General features: G+C 46.4%; 1 protein-coding gene across 1 annotated transcript; it reads right to left on the bottom strand.

Moving 5' to 3' along the window:
* Positions 1 to 14,297: 14,297 nt before the first annotated feature.
* On the bottom strand, positions 14,298 to 14,844 carry LBX2 (ladybird homeobox 2; the record flags this gene model as incomplete). Its single annotated transcript, XM_069976931.1, has 1 exon — positions 14,298 to 14,844. A coding segment is annotated over one exon (471 nt), but the record flags the coding sequence as incomplete, so codon positions are not given.
* Positions 14,845 to 25,606: the final 10,762 nt, after the last annotated feature.

Genomic DNA, 25,606 nt, shown 5'->3' with positions numbered 1-25,606 from the left:
GCTGTCTCCCGGGAACAGTGACTGTCTACACACATCAGCGGGCGAGGGGCTGGCGCTACCTCATTCACACACACTACACCATCACAGACTGATATTACCTCATAGAGAGAGGCCGGTCACCCATAACACCATCACAGACTGATATCACCTCATAGAGAGAGGGGTCGGTCACCCATAACACTATCACAGACTGATATCACCTCATAGAGACGGTCCGGTCACCTGTAACACCATCACAGACTGATATCACCTCATAGAGAGAGGGGCCGGTCACCCATAACACCATCACAGACAGATATCACCTCATAGAGAGAGGCCGGTCACCCATAACACCATCACAGACAGATATCACCTCATAGAGAGAGGGTCCGATCACCCATAACACCATCACAGACTGATATCACCTCATAGAGAGAGGCCGGTCACCCATAACACCATCACAGACAGATATCACCTCATAGAGAGAGGCCGGTCACCCATAACACCATCACAGACAGATATCACCTCATAGAGAGAGGCCGATCACCCATAACACCATCACAGACTGATATCACCTCATAGAGAGAGGCCGGTCACCCATAACACCATCACAGACTGATATCACCTCATAGAGAGGGTCCGGTCACCCATAACACCATCACAGACTGATATCACCTCATAGAGAGGGTCCGGTCACCCATAACACCATCACAGACTGATATCACCTCATAGAGAGAGAGGCCGGTCACCCATAACACCATCACAGACTGATATCACCTCATAGAGAGAGAGGCCGGTCACCCATAACACCATCACAGACAGATATCACCTCATAGAGAGGGGGTCCGATCACCCATAACACCATCACAAACTGATATCACCTCATAGAGAGGGGCCGGTCACCCATAACACCATCACAGACTGATATTACCTCATAGAGAGGGGCCGGTCACCCATAACACCATCACAGACTGATATCACCTCATAGAGAGGGTCCGGTCACCTGTAACACCATCACAGACTGATATCACCTCATAGAGATGGTCCGGTCACCTGTAACACCATCACAGACTGATATCACCTCATAGAGAGAGGCCGGTCACCCATAATACCGTCACAGACAGATATCCCCTCATACAGAGGGGCCAGTCACCCATAACACCATCACAGACTGATATCACCTCATAGAGAGAGGGGCCGGTCACCCATAATACCATCACAGACTGATATCACCTCATAGAGAGAGGGGCCGGTCACCCATAACACCATCACAGACTGATATCACCTCATAGAGAGAGGCCGATCACCCATAACACCATCACAGACTGATATCACCTCATAGAGAGAGAGGCCGGTCACCCATAACACCATCACAGACAGATATCACCTCATAGAGAGGGGCCGGTCACCCATAACACCATCACAGACAGATATCACCTCATAGAGAGAGTCCGATCACCCATAACACCATCACAGACTGATATCACCTTATAGAAGGGCCGGTCACCCATAACACCATCACAGACTGATATCACCTCATAGAGAGAGAGGCCGGTCACCCATAACACCATCACAGACTGATATCACCTCATAGAGAGAGAGGCCGGTCACCCATAACACCATCACAGACAGATATCACCTCATAGAGAGGGGCCGGTCACCCATAACACCATCACAGACAGATATCACCTCATAGAGAGAGTCCGATCACCCATAACACCATCACAGACTGATATCACCTCATAGAAGGGCCGGTCACCCATAACACCATCACAGACTGATATCACCTCATAAAGAGAGGGGCCGGTCACCCATAACACCATCACAGACTGATATCACCTCATAGAGGGGTCAGTCACCTATAACACCATCACAGACTGATATCACCTCATAGAGAAAGGCCGGTCACCCATAACACCATCACAGACTGATATCACCTCATAAAGGGGTCAGTCACTCATAATACCATCACAGACTGATATCACATAGAGAGGGGCCGGTCACCCGTAACACCATCACAGACTGATATCACCTCATAGAGAGAGGGGCCGGTCACTCATAACACCAGCACAGACTGATATCACCTCATAGAGAGAGAGGCCGGTCACCCATAACACCATCACAGACTGATATAACCTCATAGAGAGAGAGGCCGGTCACCCATAACACCATCACAGACTGATATCACCTCATAGAGAGAGGCCGGTCACTCATAACACCAGCACAGACTGATATCACCTCATAGAGAGGGGCCGGTCACCCATAACACCATCACAGACTGATATCACCTCATAGAGAGAGGCCAATCACCCATAACACCATCACAGACAGATATCACCTCATAGAGAGAGTCCGATCACCCATAACACCATCACAGACTGATATCACCTCATAGAAGGGCCGGTCACCCATAACACCATCACAGACTGATATCACCTCATAGAGAGAGGCCGGTCACCCATAACACCATCACAGACTGATATCACCTCATAGAGAGAGGCCGGTCACCCATAACACCATCACAGACTGATATAACCTCATAGAGAGAGAGGCCGGTCACCCATAACACCATCACAGAGTGATATCACCTCATAGAGAGAGAGGCCGGTCACCCATAACACCATCACAGAGTGATATCACCTCATAGAGAGAGAGGCCGGTCACCCATAACACCATCACAAACTGATATCACCTCATAGAGAGAGAGGCCGGTCACCCATAATACCATCACAGACAGATATCACCTCATAGAAACGGGCCGGTCACCCATAATACCATCACAGACTGATATCACCTCATAGAGAGAGGCCGGTCACCCATAACACCATCACAGACTGATTTCACCATATAGAGAGGGGCCGGTCACCCATAACACCATCACAGACTGATATCACCTCATAGAGAGAGAGGCCGGTCACCCATAACACCATCACAGACTGATATCACCTCATAGAGAGAGGGGCCGGTCACCTGTAACACCATCACAGACTGATATCACCTCATAGAGAGGGGCCGGTCACCTGTAACACCATCACAGACTGATATCACCTCATAGAGAGAGGTCGGTCACCCATAACACCATCACAGACTGATATCACCTCATAGAGAGAGGGGCCGGTCACCTGTAACACCATCACAGACTGATATCACCTCATAGAGAGGGGCCGGTCACCTGTAACACCATCACAGACTGATATATACTACAGGGGGAGAGCGCACAGGGGGGCTATATACTAATGGGAGAGCGCACAGGGGCATCAATTCTGTATGTAAATAGTTGAACCTTTGTGAAAGGTAACAAAACACGTTTCCTACTGATGTTCAGCTCAGAGCGTCACCTGACAACAGACCCCGCTAAGTGGAGCGTCACCTGACAACAGACCCCGCTAAGTGGAGCGTCACCTGACTATAGACCCCGCTAAGTGGAGCGTCACCTGACTATAGACCCCGCTAAGTGGAGCGTCACCTGACTATAGACCCCGGTCAGTGGAGCGTCACCTGACTATAGACCCCGGTCAGTGGAGCGTCACCTGACTATAGACCCCGCTAAGTGGAGCGTCACCTGACTATAGACCCCGCTAAGTGGAGCGTCACCTGACTATAGACCCCGCTAAGTGGAGCGTCACCTGACTATAGACCCCGCTAAGTGGAGCGTCACCTGACGATAGACCCCGGTATCACCTCATAAAGGGGTCAGTCACTCATAATACCATCACAGACTGATATCACATAGAGAGGGGCCGGTCAACCGTAACACCATCACAGACTGATATCACCTCATAGAGAGAGGGGCCGGTCACTCATAACACCAGCACAGACTGATATCACCTCATAGAGAGAGAGGCCGGTCACCCATAACACCATCACAGACTGATATAACCTCATAGAGAGAGAGGCCGGTCACCCATAACACCATCACAGACTGATATCACCTCATAGAGAGAGGCCGGTCACTCATAACACCAGCACAGACTGATATCACCTCATAGAGAGGGGCCGGTCACCCATAACACCATCACAGACTGATATCACCTCATAGAGAGAGGCCAATCACCCATAACACCATCACAGACAGATATCACCTCATAGAGAGAGTCCGATCACCCATAACACCATCACAGACTGATATCACCTCATAGAAGGGCCGATCACCCATAACACCATCACAGACTGATATCACCTCATAGAGAGAGGCCGGTCACCCATAACACCATCACAGACTGATATCACCTCATAGAGAGAGGCCGGTCACCCATAACACCATCACAGACTGATATAAACTCATAGAGAGAGAGGCCGGTCACCCATAACACCATCACAGAGTGATATCACCTCATAGAGAGAGAGGCCGGTCACCCATAACACCATCACAGAGTGATATCACCTCATAGAGAGAGAGGCCGGTCACCCATAACACCATCACAAACTGATATCACCTCATAGAGAGAGAGGCCGGTCACCCATAATACCATCACAGACAGATATCACCTCATAGAAACGGGCCGGTCACCCATAATACCATCACAGACTGATATCACCTCATAGAGAGAGGCCGGTCACCCATAACACCATCACAGACTGATTTCACCATATAGAGAGGGGCCGGTCACCCATAACACCATCACAGACTGATATCACCTCATAGAGAGAGGGGCCGGTCACCTGTAACACCATCACAGACTGATATCACCTCATAGAGAGGGGCCGGTCACCTGTAACACCATCACAGACTGATATCACCTCATAGAGAGAGGTCGGTCACCCATAACACCATCACAGACTGATATCACCTCATAGAGAGAGGGGCCGGTCACCTGTAACACCATCACAGACTGATATCACCTCATAGAGAGGGGCCGGTCACCTGTAACACCATCACAGACTGATATATACTACAGGGGGAGAGCGCACAGGGGGGCTATATACTAATGGGAGAGCGCACAGGGGCATCAATTCTGTATGTAAATAGTTGAACCTTTGTGAAAGGTAACAAAACACGTTTCCTACTGATGTTCAGCTCAGAGCGTCACCTGACAACAGACCCCGCTAAGTGGAGCGTCACCTGACAACAGACCCCGCTAAGTGGAGCGTCACCTGACTATAGACCCCGCTAAGTGGAGCGTCACCTGACGATAGACCCCGCTAAGTGGAGCGTCACCTGACTATAGACCCCGGTCAGTGGAGCGTCACCTGACTATAGACCCCGGTCAGTGGAGCGTCACCTGACTATAGACCCCGCTAAGTGGAGCGTCACCTGACTATAGACCCCGCTAAGTGGAGCGTCACCTGACTATAGACCCCGCTAAGTGGAGCGTCACCTGACTATAGACCCCGCTAAGTGGAGCGTCACCTGACGATAGACCCCGGTAAGTGGAGCGTCACCCGACTATAGACCCCGGTCAGTGGAGGGTCACCCGACTATAGACCCCGCTAAGTGGAGCGTCACCTGACTATAGACCCCGCTTAGTGGAGCGTCACCTGACTATAGACCCCGGTCAGTGGAGCGTCCCCCGACTATAGACCCCGGTAAGTGGAGCGTCACCTGACTATAGACCCCGCTAAGTGGAGCGTCACCTGACTATAGACCCCGGTCAGTGGAGCGTCACCTGACTATAGACCCCGCTAAGTGGAGCGTCACCTGACTATAGACCCCGGTAAGTGGAGCGTCTCCTGACTATAGACCCCGGTAAGTGGAGCGTCACCCGACTATAGACCCCGGTAAGTGGAGCGTCACCTGACTATAGACCCCGCTAAGTGGAGCGTCACCTGACTATAGACCCCGGTCAGTGGAGCGTCCCCCGACTATAGACCCCGGTAAGTGGAGCGTCACCTGACTATAGACCCCGCTAAGTGGAGCGTCACCTGACTATAGACCCCGGTCAGTGGAGCGTCACCTGACTATAGACCCCGCTAAGTGGAGCGTCACCTGACTATAGACCCCGGTAAGTGGAGCGTCTCCTGACTATAGACCCCGGTAAGTGGAGCGTCACCTGACTATAGACCCCGGTAAGTGGAGCGTCTCCTGACTATAGACCCCGGTAAGTGGAGCGTCACCTGACTATAGACCCCGCTAAGTGGAGCGTCACCTGACTATAGACCCCGGTAAGTGGAGCGTCCCCCGACTATAGACCCCGGTAAGTGGAGCGTCACCTGACTATAGACCCCGCTAAGTGGAGCGTCACCTGACTATAGACCCCGGTCAGTGGAGCGTCACCTGACTATAGACCCCGGTAAGTGGAGCGTCACCCGACTATAGACCCCGGTAAGTGGAGCGTCACCCGACTATAGACCCCGCTAAGTGGAGCGTCACCTGACTATAGACCCCGGTAAGTGGAGCGTCACCTGACTATAGACCCCACTAAGTGGAGCGTCACCTGACTATAGACCCCGGTCAGTGGAGCGTCACCTGACTATAGACCCCGGTAAGTGGAGCGTCACCCGACTATAGACCCCGGTAAGTGGAGCGTCACCCGCCTATAGACCCCGGTAAGTGGAGCGTCACCCGACTATAGACCCCGGTAAGTGGAGCGTCACCTGACTATAGACCCCGCTAAGTGGAGCGTCACCTGACTATAGACCCCGGTCAGTGGAGCGTCCCCCGACTATAGACCCCGGTAAGTGGAGCGTCACCTGACTATAGACCCCGGTAAGTGGAGCGTCACCTGACTATAGACCCCGCTAAGTGGAGCGTCACCCGGACTATAGACCCCGGTAAGTGGAGCGTCACCCGACTATAGACCCCGGTAAGTGGAGCGTCACCCGACTATAGACCCCGCTAAGTGGAGCGTCACCCGACTATAGACCCCGGTAAGTGGAGCGTCACCTGACTATAGACCCCGGTAAGTGGAGCGTCACCTGACTATAGACCCCGCTAAGTGGAGCGTCACCCGACTATAGACCCCGGTAAGTGGAGCGTCACCCGACTATAGACCCCGGTAAGTGGAGCGTCACCCGACTATAGACCCCGCTAAGTGGAGCGTCACCCGACTATAGACCCCGGTAAGTGGAGCGTCACCCGACTATAGACCCCGGTAAGTGGAGCGTCACCCGACTATAGACCCCGCTAAGTGGAGCGTCACCCGACTATAGACCCCGCTAAGTGGAGCGTCACCCGACTATAGACCCCGCTAAGTGGAGCGTCACCTGACTATAGACCCCGGTAAGTGGAGCGTCACCTGACTATAGACCCCGGTAAGTGGAGCGTCACCCGACTATAGACCCCGGTAAGTGGAGCGTCACCCGACTATAGACCCCGGTAAGTGGAGCGTCACCTGACTATAGACCCCGCTAAGTGGAGCGTCACCTGACTATAGACCCCGGTCAGTGGAGCGTCCCCCGACTATAGACCCCGGTAAGTGGAGCGTCACCAGACTATAGACCCCGGTAAGTGGAGCGTCACCTGACTATAGACCCCGCTAAGTGGAGCGTCACCCGACTATAGACCCCGGTAAGTGGAGCGTCACCCGACTATAGACCCCGGTAAGTGGAGCGTCACCCGACTATAGACCCCGCCTAAGTGGAGCGTCACCCGACTATAGACCCCGGTAAGTGGAGCGTCACCTGACTATAGACCCCGGTAAGTGGAGCGTCACCCTGACTATAGACCCCGCTAAGTGGAGCGTCACCCGACTATAGACCCCGGTAAGTGGAGCGTCACCCGACTATAGACCCCGGTAAGTGGAGCGTCACCCGACTATAGACCCCGCTAAGTGGAGCGTCACCCGACTATAGACCCCGGTAAGTGGAGCGTCACCCGACTATAGACCCCGGTAAGTGGAGCGTCACCCGACTATAGACCCCGCTAAGTGGAGCGTCACCCGACTATAGACCCCGCTAAGTGGAGCGTCACCCGACTATAGACCCCGCTAAGTGGAGCGTCACCTGACTATAGACCCCGGTAAGTGGAGCGTCACCTGACTATAGACCCCGGTAAGTGGAGCGTCACCTGACTATAGACCCCGGTCAGTGGCCCCTCACTAAAAGTTGTTGAGTACCCCTGGTCTAGGCTATGGTGTTGTGTATAGTAGTAGGTAGAGTAGATGTGCGGTCACAGGTCCCTGTGTAGATTGTAGCTGATGCTGTAGATGTGTGAGGTACCATGCGGCTCCTCCTCCTCCTCACATTCCTGCACCCTCCTCTCCCCCCTTTCCCCCTTCTCTCCCCCCTCTCCCCCTCCTCCTCGCCTCTTCGATGCCTCTTGATCTGGTTAAGTGTTACAAGTGGAGATCAGGCGGCAGACAATGGTGGGGAGGGGGCTATTCATTAGCTAGATAATCCATTCTTATTCATGAGCTCCCTGGGGAGGAGGGGGGGGGCAGGAAGGGGGGCATCAATCTTCATAACAGGAACGTGCTGCGGCCGTTCACGCGGCATATGGTGCCCCCCACACACACATCTTCATTACGTCTAATTGAATTGTATCTGTGTGACAGGAGCCCCTCGTGTATCGCACCACCGCCACTACAGCAACCGAGGATGTGTAATAACCCCATCACTCCTCACCAGCTGCGGACCCCTAATATATGACTGGTGCTGTGTACCCCCAATATATGTGCAGTGTACCTGACCAATACAACCATACTGTGGATAACAGCGCCATACCAGACCTGATACCCCCATACTGTGACTGGATAACACCGCCACACCAGACCTGACCAATACCGCCATACTGTGACTGGATAACACTGCCACACCAGACCTGACCAATACCACCATACTGTGACTGGACAACACTGCCAGACCTGACCAATACCGCCATACTGTGACTGGATAACACTGCCATACCAGACCTGATCAATACCGCCATACTGTGACTGGATAACACTGCCATACCAGACCTGACCAATACCCGCCATACTGTGACTGGATAACACCACCATACCAGACCTGACCAATACTGCCACACTGTGACTGGATAACACCGCCATACCAGACCTGACCAATACCCCCATACTATGACTGGATAACACCGCCATACCAGACCTGACCAATACCGCCACACTGTGACTGGATAACACCATCATACCAGACCTGACCAATACCGCCATACTGTGACTGGATAACACTGCCATACCAGACCTGACCAATACCGCCATACAGTGACTGGATAACACTGCCAAACCAGACCTGACCAATACCGCCATACTGTGACTGGATAACACCTTCATACCAGACCTGACCAATACCGCCATACTGTGACTGGATAACACCATCATACCAGACCTGACCAATACCGCCATACTGTGACTGGATAACACCGCCAAACCAGACCTGACCAATACCGCCATACTGTGACTGGATAACACTACCACACCAGACCTGACCAATACCGCCATACTGTCACTGGATAACACTACCACACCACACCTGACCAATACCGCCATACTGTGACTGGATAACACCGCCATACCAGACCTGACCAATACCGCCATACTGTGACTGGATAACACTGCCATACCAGACCTGACCAATACCGCCATACTGTGACTGGATAACACCGCCACACCAGACCTGACCAATACCGCCATACTGTGACTGGATAACACCGCCATACCGGACCTGACTAATACCACCATACTGTGACTGGATAACACCGCCATACCAGACCTGACCAATACCACCATACTGTAACTGGATAACACTGCCATACCAGACCTGACCAATACCGCCATACTGTAACTGGATAACACCGCCATACCAGACCTGACCAATACTGCCATACTGTAACTGGATAACACCGCCATACCAGACCTGACCAATACCACCATACTGTGACTGGATAAAACCGCTATACCAGACCTGACCAATACCGCCACGGCTCCACCTTTCGAAAAGACACTTGATTTACTGGCAAGTCTGAATGGGAGGTAGGAGACTAAAAAATAAAAACAAAATAAAAGTTGTTTCCTTCCCCCTGTTCCCTGGTGCTGCCCGAGGGACCGGACCACAGGGGCCTAGTGGTAAATACGGCCCTGTGTAGTATACGGTTATCATTCTCATCATTGTATCTCAGACCTCTATATTATAAGTATACGCTCTTTAGCTCATGTTCGCTCACTTTTAGTCTTTTTTAGTAAAATAACGGCCAATATTTTCAGTCTTCAGTGATTCGGTATTCAGATGCATGGTCAGGACGGACGTTTTTGTTGTTCACACAGATTTTATTTTTGTTGTCCGTCCTTTTACCGTCTTTTCAACAAAATTTAATGGACCTTTATAATAGCTGCACCCAAGAGGGCGATGTACACGGCCATCATTCAGCCTGAACACCAACCAACACCAGTGACGGACAACAGAGGAGGGTAAACAACGGACAATATTTGGTACTCAAAGTAATGACCGTGGTTGTGGTAGTTAGGTTATTATTATATATGATAGCTGGTTGTTGGGTTATTATTATATATTAGATATGGATATTAGATTATTATTATTATGATGATAGGTGGTTGTTAGGTTATTATTATATATTATATATGATTGGTGGTTGTTAGGTTATTATATATTATGTATAATAAGTGATTGTTAGGTTGTTATTATATATTATGTATAATAAGTGATAGCTAGGTTATTAATATATATTATACTCAGATAATAGATTATTTATTATCATCATCATCATTATTATTTGTCATAGTGATTATTATATCCTTTATTGTACATAGACTTTATATCATTTTTGTTATATTAGGTGATTTTTTATGTTGTTATAATATTAGTTATGTCTTTCCTCTATATACTCCTCTGTGTATTTGGGCGTCTATTCTCTCACAGTATATATCCTCAATGTTTCTCCCACCCCACATGTCTGTCACTCATCACATGAAAACTGCTGGGAGAGAACTGATGGCAGCTGATCCCATTGTCTCCGGGGTCACGTCTATTGTTTCCTCATGGACTGTAAGATCCTGCGCCCCAACACAATGTGTGACCGCTAGAATACTGGGGCCCCCTATAGCTAAGCCTCACTCTTTCTTTTATTATGTTTTATACTGTTATTTTTTATCTGATTTATTATTTATCTGTCTGTTTTTTATGCATTTATTTATTTAGGACATTATTAATATTATTATTATTGTTATTATTATTACTGCTATTATTATTACTATTATTGTTTATTATTATTATTACTGTTGTTATTATTACTGCTATTATTATTACTATTATTGTTTATTATTATTATTACTATTATTGTTTATTATTATGAATATTATTATTATTACTACTACTGTTGTTGTTGTTGTTATTATTATTACTATTATTGTTATTATTATTATTAATATTATTACTACTGTTATTAATATTATTATTACTATTATTGTTTATTATTATGAATATTATTACTACTGTTGTTGTTGTTATTATTATTATTACTTTTATTGTTTATTATTATTATTATTAATATTATTACTACTGTTGTTATTATTAATATTATTACTTCTACTGTTGTTGTTATTATTATTACTATTATTGTTTATTATTATTATGAATATTATTACTACTGTTATTATTATTATTACTACTACTACTGTTACCATAATTCTTTTTTTTTTTCTCTAAATATTTTTTATTAATTTACATTTTTTTTATGTAGAAGTTGATTGTAATTATTTGGTTTGTGGTTTCTAGAATATTTTATAGTTCTTTTATCGGAATGTTTTTTTTTTTTTTTAGAATACTATGATTAATTTGGATTTATTAGAATATTATACTTTTTATCTTTCTTTTTTATTATTATACTTATTACAATTTTATCTTGATTTTTTTATTTTTTCATTGTATTTTTTTATCTTGATTTTTAGCATTAATATAATATAATATAATTAATACCAATTATACCACACAAAGCTAATTTTAAAATATATAAATTTTTATTAAACATGATTAAAAAATCAATAAAACCTTTGATCTGTTTCTAGTGCAAAAGGGAATCCAGCAGTAATTGGTCACCAGACCACCATATTTCTAATGATGACTCTAACATATATCGCTATATCATATAAACGTCACAATCAATATTCATATAGCCCTGCAGTGTATCTACACAGCCTCGGATCGCTGAAAACAATGTCAGCCTATATCCGCAATATAAATGATAGTGTAATGAGACGCTTACCCATCGTGGTGTCTGGTAACCGCAACCCCGACGCACGTTTCGCCTTTAAATCGCTTTATCAAGGGGCGTCTTGAAATTTGGATTTATTAGAATATTATACTTTTTATCTTTCTTTTTTATTATTATACTTATTACAATTTTATCTTGATTTTTTTATTTTTTCATTGTATTTTTTTATCTTGATTTTTAGCATTAATATAATATAATATAATTAATACCAGTAGTATTAGTTTTATTACTATTGATTACCAATAAATTGTCTATTTATCTTGATTTTTTTTCTTGCATTTTATTTCATTACTATTACTAAGATGATGATGATTAATAAGATTTGGGTTATTATTTCATCTTAATTTAAAAAAGTTATCGTATTATTTTAGTGAATTATTATTATTAGTTTTCTCTTGTACCATTATGTTATGATTAGTATCATCATCATCATCATTGTTGTTGTTGTAATTATTATTGTTATTTTGCTTATTTATACCTATTTTTTACCTTGCCTTAGTGTTTTCCTTAATAACCGTGTGTGGTGCTGTGTCTGCTAGATATCACACCCCAGAGGCTCCTGTAGGAAATCAGCCATCATTTATTGAATGATCACAGACCATATCTGTGACCTCTCGCCCCGGAGTTACCCGAGGGGTCACGTAATCCCACCGACCCCAGTGCACCCATTGTGGAATGGACCGGGTGACAGGTAAGTAGATCAGGGCTCCTGGGGCGAGGGACTTAAATAAAATAAATACATTTCTATACACGGTGAGCAAGACAAGTCTGCTCTTATATGTGGAAGACAAATCCCAGGGTCCAATGCTCCAGAAAAGTCTCCTTCATGTGATCTGCATATAGTCAGTGCACAGTACAACTTCTGTCCTGTATGCTGGGTGTAATCCTTAATATATATATATATATATATATATAATATATATATATATATATATATACACATACACAGCGCACAGTACAACTTCTGTCCTGTATGCTGGGTGTAATCCTCAGTATATATATATATATATATATATATATATATATATATATATACACACAGCACACAGTACAACTTCTCCTGTATGCTGGGTGTAATCCTCAGTATATATGGAGGACAGTGCACAGTACAACTTCTCCTGTATGCTGGGTGTAATCCTCAGTATATATGGACAGTGCACAGTACAACTTCTCCTGTATGCTGGGTGTAATCCTCAGTATATATGGACAGTGCACAGTACAACTTCTCCTGTATGCTGGTGTAATCCTCAGTATATATGGACAGTGCACAGTACAACTTCTCCTGTATGCTGGGTGTAATCCTCAGTATATATGGACAGTGCACAGTACAACTTCTCCTGTATGCTGGGTGTAATCCTCAGTATATATGGACAGTGCACAGTACAACTTCTCCTGTATGCTGGGTGTAATCCTCAGTATATATGGACAGTGCACAGTACCACTTCTCCTGCCCTGTTCATATGGACAGTACACAGTACCACTTCTCCTGTGCTGTATGCCTATAGTATATACAGTGCCTCTCCATGTGATAGATGTAAATATATATATATATATATATATATATATATATATATATAGATGACAGCGTTAGAAGCAGATGACTTTGCTGGAGGTGACTTCTCTATATACATCAGACTGGCTGATGATCTTTGACTGGGATGGTGTAACCATGACCACCTGACCTTTCTTCCTCTTTCCATATAGCTTTCCCTTCTTCCTCCCATTCCCTTTCCCTTCTTCCTTCCTATCACCTTTCCCTTCCTCCTCTTCTTCCTCCCTTTCCATCAGTTTCCTTCTCTCCTTCCTTCCTTCCTGCTCATTGCTCCAATTCCCTTCTTTTACCCTTCCCTTCTGTTTCTTCCTCCCTTTTCTTCAGTTTCCTCCTCTCCTTCCTTTCTTTTACGCTTCCTTTCCTCTTCTTCGTCCCCTTGCTTTCTTTCACCCTTCCCTTCTTCTTCTTCCTCCTCTTCCTTCCTGTAACCCTTCCTTTCATTTTCCTTTCTTACTTTTAGCTTTCCCTTCCATTTTTTTCATCCTCCCTTTTTCAGTTTTTTTTACCTTTCCCTTCCTCTTCTTCCTCCCCTTTATTCCTCTTCTTTCTCCCCTTTGTTCCTCCTCACCCTTCCCTTCTGTTTATTCCTCTCCCTCCATTCCTTTCACCCCTCCCTTCCTCTTCTTCCTCCTCTTCCTTCCTTTCACCCTTCCCTTCTTCCCTCTCCATCTTTTGGAAGCTGTAGCACATTAAGGGTCCTCTGCCCATCTCTTCTAGTCCTTTAATCATCCACCTCTATCTCCTCATCTTCTGAGAACTCATCAACTGTGTGTTCCATGGAGGGGCACTGTGGGGAATGGAGGAAGAGTCCTTGTGAGGTTGGGGAGCAGAGTCTGGTATCCTCCTCGTCCTCCTCCTCCTGCTCCCCGCCTTCAGGCATGGACACCAGCTTCTCCAGTGCGTGTGGTGGCAGCTTCTTCAATGACTCCACGTCAGCCTTCATCTCCTCCAGGTCTCTCTTCAGCTTGGCTCTTCGGTTCTGGAACCAGGTGATGACTTGGGCATTGCTAAGTCCTAGCTGTTGGGCAATGTGGTCACGGTCGGCAGGGGACAAGTATTTCTGATAGAGAAAACGTTTCTCCAGCTCGTAGATCTGGTGATTGGTGAAAGCTGTTCGAGATTTTCGCCTCTTCTTAGAGTTCGACCGATGTCCGTAGGAACCCAGCGGCTCGCGACCTTTCAATGTGAGAAGAGGGAAAAATGTAGGGGGTCAATCGAGATAGAACCACACAAGAGGCCACGGACATCCATCAATCTATATAGTCAGACATTCATTCACCTATGCACAAGCCAAAAAGACAGAAATGGCTGCACATCGCACCCATGGCTGACACGAAAGCTTATTCAGCTACATTTAAAACCAACATCAGAAGTTAGTATATAATTTGGCCAAACCATATTGCCTCATGTACCACGTACAGGTCTTCTGATACACATGAGTCCCTAACCAAAAAACATCACTGTGCCGGTCAACGACCACAATCCCCGCAAAACGTGCGCAAGCAGAGAAGGGGGGCCACAGAATGGCCCTGCAACCCCATTGTCACAGGACCAGACCCTAAAGGGCCCCCCGGACCCCGCAGGCGCCACCGGCGGAAAAAGTGGACGCCAAGCAACACAAGTGTGAACAAGCTCTTACCTCTCTCTCCATTCCGGGTGCTGGCCGGGTTCTGGTGTGGTGTTTTTGGGTCTGGTCCTGTGGCATGGGGGTTGCAGGGCCGTCCCATGGCCCCCGTTCCCTGACTGTGCGCACCTGCGGGGTTGGTGGCCACTGACTGGCACGGTTTGGACTTAGTGTAGGGACCCATGTGTATCAGATACCTGCACGATGGTACATGGGGCAGTATGGCTTGATCAATTCATACACAAAATTCTGATGTGTTTTTTATTTAGCCTAGGGGCACTAGTATCAGCCATAGGTGTGAGGTGCAGCGCTCTTTTTCTTCCCTGAACCACATTCATTCACCTATATTCCCATATTCTCGTCCAGTCCTCCCATGAGTGATCTGTCCACTCATCTATGTATCCATATTCCGATCTATCCAAGTGTCCGACCACTCATCTATGTATCCATATTCCGATCTATCCAAGTGTCCGACCACTCATCTATGTATCCATATTCCGATCTATCCAAGTGTCCGACCACTCATCTATGTATCCATATTCCGATCTATCCAAGTGTCCGACCACTCATCTATGTATCCATATTCCGATCTATCCAAGTGTCCGACCACTCATCTATGTATCCATATTCCGATCTATCCAAGTGTCTGACCACTCATCTATGTATCCATATTCCGATCTATCCAAGTGTCCGACCACTCACCTATGTATCCATATTCCGATCTATCCAAGTGTCCGACCACTCATCTATGTATCCATATTCCGATCTATCCAAGTGTCCGACCACTCATCTATGTATCCATATTCCGATCTATCCAAGTGTCGACCACTCATCTATGTATCCATATTCTGATCTATCCAAGTGTCCGACCACTCATCTATGTATCCATATTCCGATCTATCCAAGTGTCCGACCACTCATCTATGTATCCATATTCCGATCTATCCAAGTGTCCGACCACTCATCTATGTATCCATATTCCGATCTATCCAAGTGTCCGACCACTCATCTATGTATCCATATTCCGATCTATCCAAGTTTCCGACCACTCATCTATGTATCCATATTCTGATCTATCCAAGTGTCCGACCACTCATCTATGTATCCATATTCCGATCTATCCAAGTGTCCGACCACTCATCTATGTATCCATATTCCGATCCAATCACCCCATTAGTCATGTGTTCATCCCACAAGGTACCCATATAATCATCCACCTATATATCCACAGTCTCAACTTTCCATCCCACCAGTCATCCATATATCCATACATTCATTCACCTATTTATACTTATTTCCATCCAATATTCTCACCAGGCATCATCCATCTACATACATTCATCACCCATCTACATATATGTATACCATTGTGTGGTGTCATTGTCAGACATGGTGGACTTAACAAGTCTTGTCACATAAACCCACTGGTCTACAGACATGTTACTCACACTACAGGCATCTCTGCGAACCTATCCGTGTCCTAGTAGAGGCCCCACCATAGATCTAAGCAGCAAGAAGTCTCTGTCCTGCCCAGCGCCATGTGTACATCACTATACACATGAAGACCACTTGGCTAATAACATGAAGGACCTTCTTGTTCTGTGAAAAGTCATCTGACTCATTGAGGGATTGAGCCCACAAAACCTCTAATAAATAAATTCTTCAGCAGTTCGCCCTACAGCAGCTCTTCTATGGGATCAGACGAGATGGGCGAGCCTTCACTACCCCCACACACATCAATGAGTCTTAAAGTGATATTACACGGGGTGATTATCTGCCGAATTGGGCAAGCAATTGTTCAGTCCTTTGCTGATTGTCGTCTTTAAAGATCATCGATCACCAGTCATGCATCGCTCCATGTAATAGGTGATGCACGGCCAATGACTCATTCGGTATATAGAAAAGAATAAAGATGTTATGCTTACCTCTCCAGGCTCCTCCAGTGTCCTCCTGCTTTGTCTCTGCTTCCTCCGTGACAGCTCACTCAGCCATACATTGACTGCAGTGTTGTTGTGTCTCGGTCCGTGTCTGAGCTGGCTGTCACTGCAGAGATGGGTTCAGTGGCGGACACAGAGACACAGCAGGAGGACACTGGGGGAGCATGAAGGGGTAAGTATAAAACATCTTTATTATTTTACCCCTTCAAAACAAGGATTGCACGTACATCACTAACACGATTTTTGAGCCGTCTAATAAGCTTGGTAAGTGAGCGCCAATCTAGCAAATCAGCACTCACAGTGACAAGACCAGTCATTCTGTAGATGGTCTAACCCCGTCATCTACACATCATTGTTTGGCCCTTGTCACAGGTGCTCAGATTCTTACACTTGTCCGTTTTTTCTGCTTCTTCCTGTAGTAGATCACTGTCCTCATCTTCCTCTAATAGATCATTGTTCTCCATGTAGATCACAATACTTATATTCCTGTAGTAGATCACTGTCCTCTTCTTCCTCTAATAGATCATTGTTCTCCATGTAGATCACAATACTTATATTCCTGTAGTAGATCACTGTCCTCTTCTTCCTCTAATAGATCATTGTTCTCCATGTTACATAGTTACATAGTTACATAGTTAATACGGTTGAAAAAAGACACATGTCCATCAAGTTCAACCAAGGAGGGGATGGATACATGTAGATCACAATGTAGATACATGTTCTCCATGTAGATCACAATACTTATATTCCTGTAGTAGATCACTGTCCTCTTCTTCCTCTAATAGATCATTGTTCTCCATGTAGATCACAATACTTATATTCCTGTAGTAGATCACTGTCCTCTTCTTCCTGTAATAGATCATTGTCCTCTTCTTCCTGTAATAGATCATTGTCCTTTTCTCCATGTAGTAGATCACAATACTTCAAAGGCAGATGGGGGATGAAGGTATTTATTGGTTTCACCACTAGATGTCAGTGTTTTGTATGTAACCGCTTTACCTGTTACACAGCTGTAGTGAACGAAGGGGTTACTGCTCCTTCTATATTATGTATATTATTGTCCAATAGAGATACTCTTTCTATCTAAACTATCACTTCTTACACGCTTTCTTCTTCACCAATCAAAGGGCTCCATACACACCCCTGTAGGAAGTAGTCACTTGGTAGGAGGAAGTGTGCCGTAGTCTTACACAGATTCTTGTGGGAGGAAGACATACAGAGTAGGCATCCCTGCTGTAGTTAAGCCAGGGCTTGGCTTTGTCCCGCTGTGTAAGTGAGTCATTACCCATGTGTATGAAGCAGCTAGAGACTCTCAGCTTCTCTAGTCTACCTATGTCTACTATGCAGTACTAAAAAACTACAAGGAGAACAAGTCAGGGATCATCCCAGCCCCAACCAAGAACATCACTACAAAGTGCAGGGCAGTATCCTAGGACAGAGGAGCTGACCCAGATACAGCAAAGCTACCCAAACGAAGGTCTACGTACTCTATCTCGCAGCGCAGATGAAACTGGAAAACTTTGGACACTTAGCTTTGCCCAGGTAACCACGACTGGGGCTTGTGTCACCTTAATAGGACGGGAACCCCGACACTGTAAGGCAGAAGGTGGTCAGACATAGTCTAAACACAGGCACAAGTATTTCTCTCAATTATTCTCTCAAGTATTCTTCTCTAAAGTTCTGGCAGAGCACAGTACTACATTGGGTTGGGACCCCCTTGAAAAAACTCCTCTCCTCTTCACTGCTCAACTCTCAACTATACAAGTACCGCTACATCTACCTCTTATATCAGCACTTACAAGTATCTCTCAGCACAGATCCAGTGAGACACTAAAGCCTGTATCCAGATAAGCTATTTACTACCAAAGTGTTCTGTATTCCAAGAGACTGTTGAGTAAAGCTGTTATATTTATTTTACTGTGACTCAGTCATCTCTCCCATTGCACCAGCACCTATACACATTTTCCCCTTTCTGTGGGTGGCGGTACCCATAGTCGGGGTGGGTCATTTTCCACTCAGGACTACCGTGACAGGAGCCCAAGGGACCCATCACAGCCCGGCAGGTCACCAACCATTTCAGGGGAGTTTAGCCAGCCTCTCTACAAAGCAGGTACCAACATCACACCTGTGTGCTGGACTAGCACTGGTGTCACAACACTTATACCTCTGGCTGAGCTGTACACCTACACCGACCAACCACCACAGAATTGGTGTCACTGGTCGAGTAGAAGAGTACCACAACAGTACTTATATTCCTGTAGTAGATCACTGTCCTCTTCCTGTAATAGATTGTTGACCTCTCTTTCCTGTAATAGGTCAGTGTCCTCTTCTTCCTGTAATAGGTCATTGTCCTCTTTTTCCTGTAGTAGGTCAGTGTCCTCTTCTTCCCGTAATAGATCATTGTCCTCTTTTTCCTGTAATAGATCATTGTCCTCTTCTTCCCGTAATAGATCATTGTCCTCTTCTTCCCGTAATAGGTCAGTGTCCTCTTCTTCCCGTAATAGGTCATTGTCCTCTTCTTCCCGTAATAGATCATTGTCCTCTTTTTCCTGTAATAGATCATTGTCCTCTTCTTCCCGTAATAGATCATTGTCCTCTTTTTCCTGTAATAGATCATTGTCCTCTTCTTCCCGTAATAGATCATTGTCCTCTTCTTCCCGTAATAGGTCATTGTCCTCTTCTTCCCGTAATAGATCATTGTCCTCTTTTTCCTGTAATAGGTCATTGTCCTCTTTTTCCTGTAATAGGTCATTGTCCTCTTTTTCCTGTAATAGATCATTGTCCTCTTCTTCCCGTAATAGATCATTGTCCTCTTCTTCCCGTAATAGGTCATTGTCCTCTTCTTCCCGTAATAGATCATTGTCCTCTTTTTCCTGTAATAGGTCATTGTCCTCTTTTTCCTGTAATAGATCATTGTCCTCTTCTTCCCGTAATAGATCATTGTCCTCTTTTTCCTGTAATAGATCATTGTCCTCTTTTTCCTGTAATAGATCATTGTCCTCTTCTTCCCGTAATAGATCATTGTCCTCTTTTTCCTGTAATAGATCATTGTCCTCTTCTTCCCGTAATAGATCATTGTCCTCTTCTTCCCGTAATAGGTCATTGTCCTCTTCTTCCCGTAATAGATCATTGTCCTCTTTTTCCTGTAATAGGTCATTGTCCTCTTTTTCCTGTAATAGGTCATTGTCCTCTTTTTCCTGTAATAGGTCATTGTCCTCTTCTTCCTGTAATAGATCATTGTCCTCGTCTTCCCATAATAGATCATTGTCCTCTGCTTCCTGTAATATTTCATTGTCCTCTTCTCCATGCGGTAGATCACAATACTCATCTTTCTGTAATAGATCGCTGACCTCTTCTTTCTGTAATAGATCACTGTCTCCATGTAGTAGATCACTGTCTCTAATACATTATTATAATCCTACAAGACGGCTCAGAAGGAGGAAGACAAATGTTCCATAAATCTGATCCAGGTGGCTCCTTCTGTTGCAGAGACTGTTTCCTTCTCCTCCTCCTCCCCAGGAAAAATACTACGACTATATTTCATGCCTAGTGTCATCTTGGTAGTGTGCCCATAGACGGATCACTAGAGGAGGACAGGCAGGAGATGCCATTTGAGTGTTGGCAGAGTAAGACGTTCCTCATGTTTGAGGCCTGATATGTGATCACTGACAGATGAGGGAATCTTCTCCAGACAGGGTATTTATATCATTGGCAATAGACATGGGCGACAAGGAAGGGGCTTGATCCATCATCTGGGATTTCAGCTGCTTTATGATGGACTCAAGACAACGCTCAACACGTTCCTAACCAGCAAATCCAGTATCATGTAGTGCGGACGCCTGGGATTACATAACAGCTTGTAATGACCCTCGGTTCCAGATACAGAAAACGTGGACTAGGAATGTTCTCAGAACTTCCCCGATCTGCAAAGTTGTGTAATCTGAAGAAAATCCACTGCAGAAAAGCTCATAACAGCAGGACAGGAGATCAACAACCAGCTGCCCAGTACAGAGGTCCTTCTGAAGGTCAAAGGTGGAATACACCACAGGGTAAAACCAAACTAAGCAGAGAAAATCCAAGAACTGATGGTGTCTACTACATAGAGAAGATCCAGTGATCAGAACCGACCCCATCAGAGACAACCGTACCCAAATATATATATATATATATATATATATATATATTATATTAACCCTCCTTAGTATATGGACCAGATTCCAGAGTCGATCCGACCCTCCTCCCTCCTTAGTAAATTGAGCAGATTCCAGAGTCGATAAGACCTTCCTTAGTGTATTTGAGCAGATCCCAGAGTCAGATCCGACCCTCCTTAGTATATTGAGCAGATCCCAGAGTCAGATCCGACCTTCCTCAGTATATTGAGCAGTCCCAGAGTCAGATCCGACCTTCCTCAGTATATTGAGCAGATCCCAGAGTCAGATCCGACACTCCTTAGTATATGAAGCAGATCCCAGAGTCAGATCCGACCCTCCTTAGTATATGGAGCAGATCCCAGAGTCAGATTCAACCCTCCTTAGTATATTGAACTGATCCCAGAGTCAGATTCGACCCTTCTTTGGGATCTGCTCCATATACTAAGAAGGGTCGAATCTGACTCTGGGATCAGTTCAATATACTAAGGAGGGTCGAATCTGACTCTGGGATCTGCTCCATATACTAAGGAGGGTCGGATCTGACTCTGGGATCTGCTCCATATACTGAGTCAGATCCGACCCTTCTTAGTATATTGAGCAGATCCCAGGGTCAGATCCGACCTTCCTCAGTATATGGAGCAGATCCCAGAGTCAGATCCGACCCTCCTTAGTATATGGAGCACATCCCAGAGTCAGATCCGACCCTCCTTAAAATATTGAACTGATCCCAGAGTCAGATCCGACCTTCCTCAGTATATGGAGCAAATCCCTGAGTCAGATCCGACCTTCCTCAGTATATTGAGCAGATCCCAGAGTCAGATCGACCATCCTCAGTTTATGGAGCAGATCCCAGAGTCAGATTCGACCCTTCTTAGTATATGGAGCAGATCCCAGAGTCAGATCCGACCTTCCTCAGTATATTGAGCAGATCCCAGAGTCAGATCCGACCCTCCTTAGTATATGGAGCAGATCCCAGAGTCAGATCCGACCCTCCTTAGTATATTGAACTGATCCCAGAGTCACATTCGACCCTTCTTAGTATATGGAGCAAATCCCTGAGTCAGATCCGACCTTCCTCAGTATATTGAGCAGATCCCAGAGTCAGATCGACCATCCTCAGTTTATGGAGCAGATCCCAGAGTCAGATTCGACCCTTCTTAGTATATGGAGCAGATCCCAGAGTCAGATCCGACCTTCCTCAGTATATTGAGCAGATCCCAGAGTCAGATCCGACCCTCCTTAGTATATGGAGCAGATCACAGAGTCAGATCCGACCTTCCTCAGTATATAGAGCAGATCACAGAGTCAGAACCGACCTTCCTCAGTATATGAGCAGATCCCAGAGTCAGATCCGACCTTCCTCAGTATATGAGCAGATCCCAGAATCATATCCGACCTTCCTTAGTATATTGAGCAGATCCCAGGGTCAGATTCGACCCTTCTTAGTATATGGAGCAGATCCCAGAGTCAGATCCGACCTTTCTCAGTATATTGAGCAGATCCCAGAGTAAGATCTGACCTTCCTCAGTATATTGAGCAGATCACAGGGTCAGATCCGACCTTTCTCAGTATATGGAGCAGATCCCAGAGTCAGATCCGACCTTCCTCAGTATATTGAGCAGATCCCAGAGTCAGATCCGACCTTCCTCAGTATATTGAGCAGATCCCAGAGTCAGATCCGACCCTTCATAGTACATGGAGCAGATCTCCTAGCCATACCTTGTCTCTGGAGTTTGCAGCCCAGATGTCTTTAGCTCTTTTTGCCACACCACCATCCTGTACACAGATTCATGGCCCGGTTGCCCTCTCTTTCACTTTCGCCCTCTCTTTCTAGTGCCACCTAGATAGTGCCTCACATTATAAAAGTACCTCACAAAGAGCTAGTGCCCCCTTTACAGTGAGGGTGGCATTATGTAGCCTAATACTCATTGTAGATTAGCATTGATCTGAGAGATCTGCACTCTTACATGGCAGGAGCAAGGGCTGCATGGGTATTGTTAGTGATGTCCGTGCAGCCCTTGTTTTATATAGAAAATAGTAAAGTTTGTACTTACCTTTTCATGCTGCCAGGTGTGCTCCCCTCACTGCAGCTGCCACTGAAGCTTCTGAGGCCGTCTCTAAAGTGACAGGATGCTCAGCCAGTCACTGGCTGCGGGGTTGTCCCGTCTCAGTCGGTGATTGGCTGAGCAGCCTGTCACTTCATAGACAGCCTCAGAAGCTTCAGCGGCAGCTGCTGTGAGCAGGATAAGTGGGGAAAGGCAGCAGGACACCAAGGAGCATGGACAGGTAAGTATAATCTTTATTATTTTACTTTATGCTGTCATCAGCCGCCTGCCGCGCTTCACCATTACACGTAGCGATGTGCGGACGGCGCCAATTACTTTTAAAGGAGAAGTCCAGCGAAAATTTTTATTACAGTATTGTATTGCCCCCCAAAGTTTATACAAATTACCAATATACACCTATTATGGGAAATGCTTATAAAGTGTTTTTTTTTCCCTGCACTTACTAATGCATCAAGGCTTCACTCCTGGATAACATGGTGATGTCACTTCCTGGATAACATGGTGATGTCACTTCCTAGATAACATGGTGATGTCACTATTCCTGGATAACACCCGGGACGTCACTTCTGGATAACATGGTGATGTCACTTCACTGGATAACATGGTGATGTCACTTCCCGGATAACATGGTGATGTCACTTCCTGGATAACATGGTGATGTCACAACCCGACTCCAGCAGCTGTGCGGGCTGTGGCTGGGAGAGGCTGATGGCAGGGGGACACTGAGGGACACAGGGTACTGGAGGTAAACTGAGCATCCCCCTGCCATCATCTTCTCCAGCAGCCACAGCCCACACAGCTCTGGGAGTCTGGTCGTGACATCACCATGATGTCCCTCTAGTGACCTCCACACAGTGATGATTCCCCCTCAATGACCTCCACACAGTGATGATTCCCCCTCAATGACCTCCACACAGTGATGATGCCCCCTTAGTGCCCTCCACACAGTGATGATGCCCCTTAGTGACCTCCACAGTGATGATGCCCCCTTTGTGACCTCCACAGTGATGATGCCCCCTTTTGTTACCTCCAAAGTGATGATGCCCCCGTTTGTGACCCCACAGAGATGATCCCCCTTTGTGACCTCCACACAGTGATGGTGCCCCTTAGTAACCTCCACACAGTGATGATGCCCCCTTAGTGATCTCCACACAGTGATGATGCCCCTTAGTGACCTCCACACAGTGATGATGCCCCCTTAGTGACCTCCACACAGTGATGATGCCCCCTTAGTGCCCTCCACACAGTGATGATGGCCCCTTAGTGACCTCCACAGTGATGATGCCCCCCCTTGTGACCTCCACAGTGATGATGCCCCCTTTTGTGACCTCCACAGTGATGATCCCCCTTTGTGACCTCCATACAGTGATGATTCCCTCTCAATGACCTCCACACAGTGATGGTGCCCCTTAGTGACCTCCACACAGTGATGATGTTGCCTTAGTGACCTCCACACAGTGATGATGCCCCCTTAGTGACCTCCACACAGTGATGATCCCCCCCTTAGTGACCTCCACACAGTGATGATGCCCCCTTAGTGACTTCCACATAGTGATGGTGCCCCTTAGTAACCCCCACACAGTGATGATGCCCCCTTAGTGACCTTCACACAGTTATGATGCCCCTTAGTGACCTCCACACCGTGATGATGCCCCCTTAGAGACCTCCACACAGTGATGATGCCCCCTTAGTGACCTCCACAGTGATGATGCCCAATTAGTGACCTGCACAGTGATGATGCCCCCTTAGTAACCCCCACACAGTGATGATGCCCCCTTAGTGACCTCCACACAGTGATGATGCCCCTTAGTGACCTCCAAGCCGTGATGATGCCCCCTTAGAGACCTCCACACAGTGATGATGCCCCCTTAGTGACCTCCACAGTGATTATGCCCAATTAGTGACCTCCACAGTGATGATGCCCCCTTGGTGACCTCCACACAGTGATGATGCCCCCTTAGTGACCTCCACACCGTGATGATGCCCCCTTAGTGACCTCCACAGTGATGATGCCCAATTAGTGACCTCCACAGTGATGATGCTCCCTTAGTGACCTCCACAGTGATGATGCCCCCTTAGTGACCTCAACACAGTGATGATGCCCCCTAGTCCAACACAGAAGTGATACCACATTAAGTAATAAAAGTGACACCCTGCCTACTCCATCTCAAGAGAA

The sequence above is a fragment of the Dendropsophus ebraccatus genome, chromosome 7, assembly GCF_027789765.1.
Source record: "Dendropsophus ebraccatus isolate aDenEbr1 chromosome 7, aDenEbr1.pat, whole genome shotgun sequence".
NCBI lineage: Eukaryota > Metazoa > Chordata > Amphibia > Anura > Hylidae > Dendropsophus > Dendropsophus ebraccatus.
The sequence above is the reverse complement of the archived record's forward strand: the minus strand, read 5'-3'. Positions and strand labels throughout refer to the sequence as shown.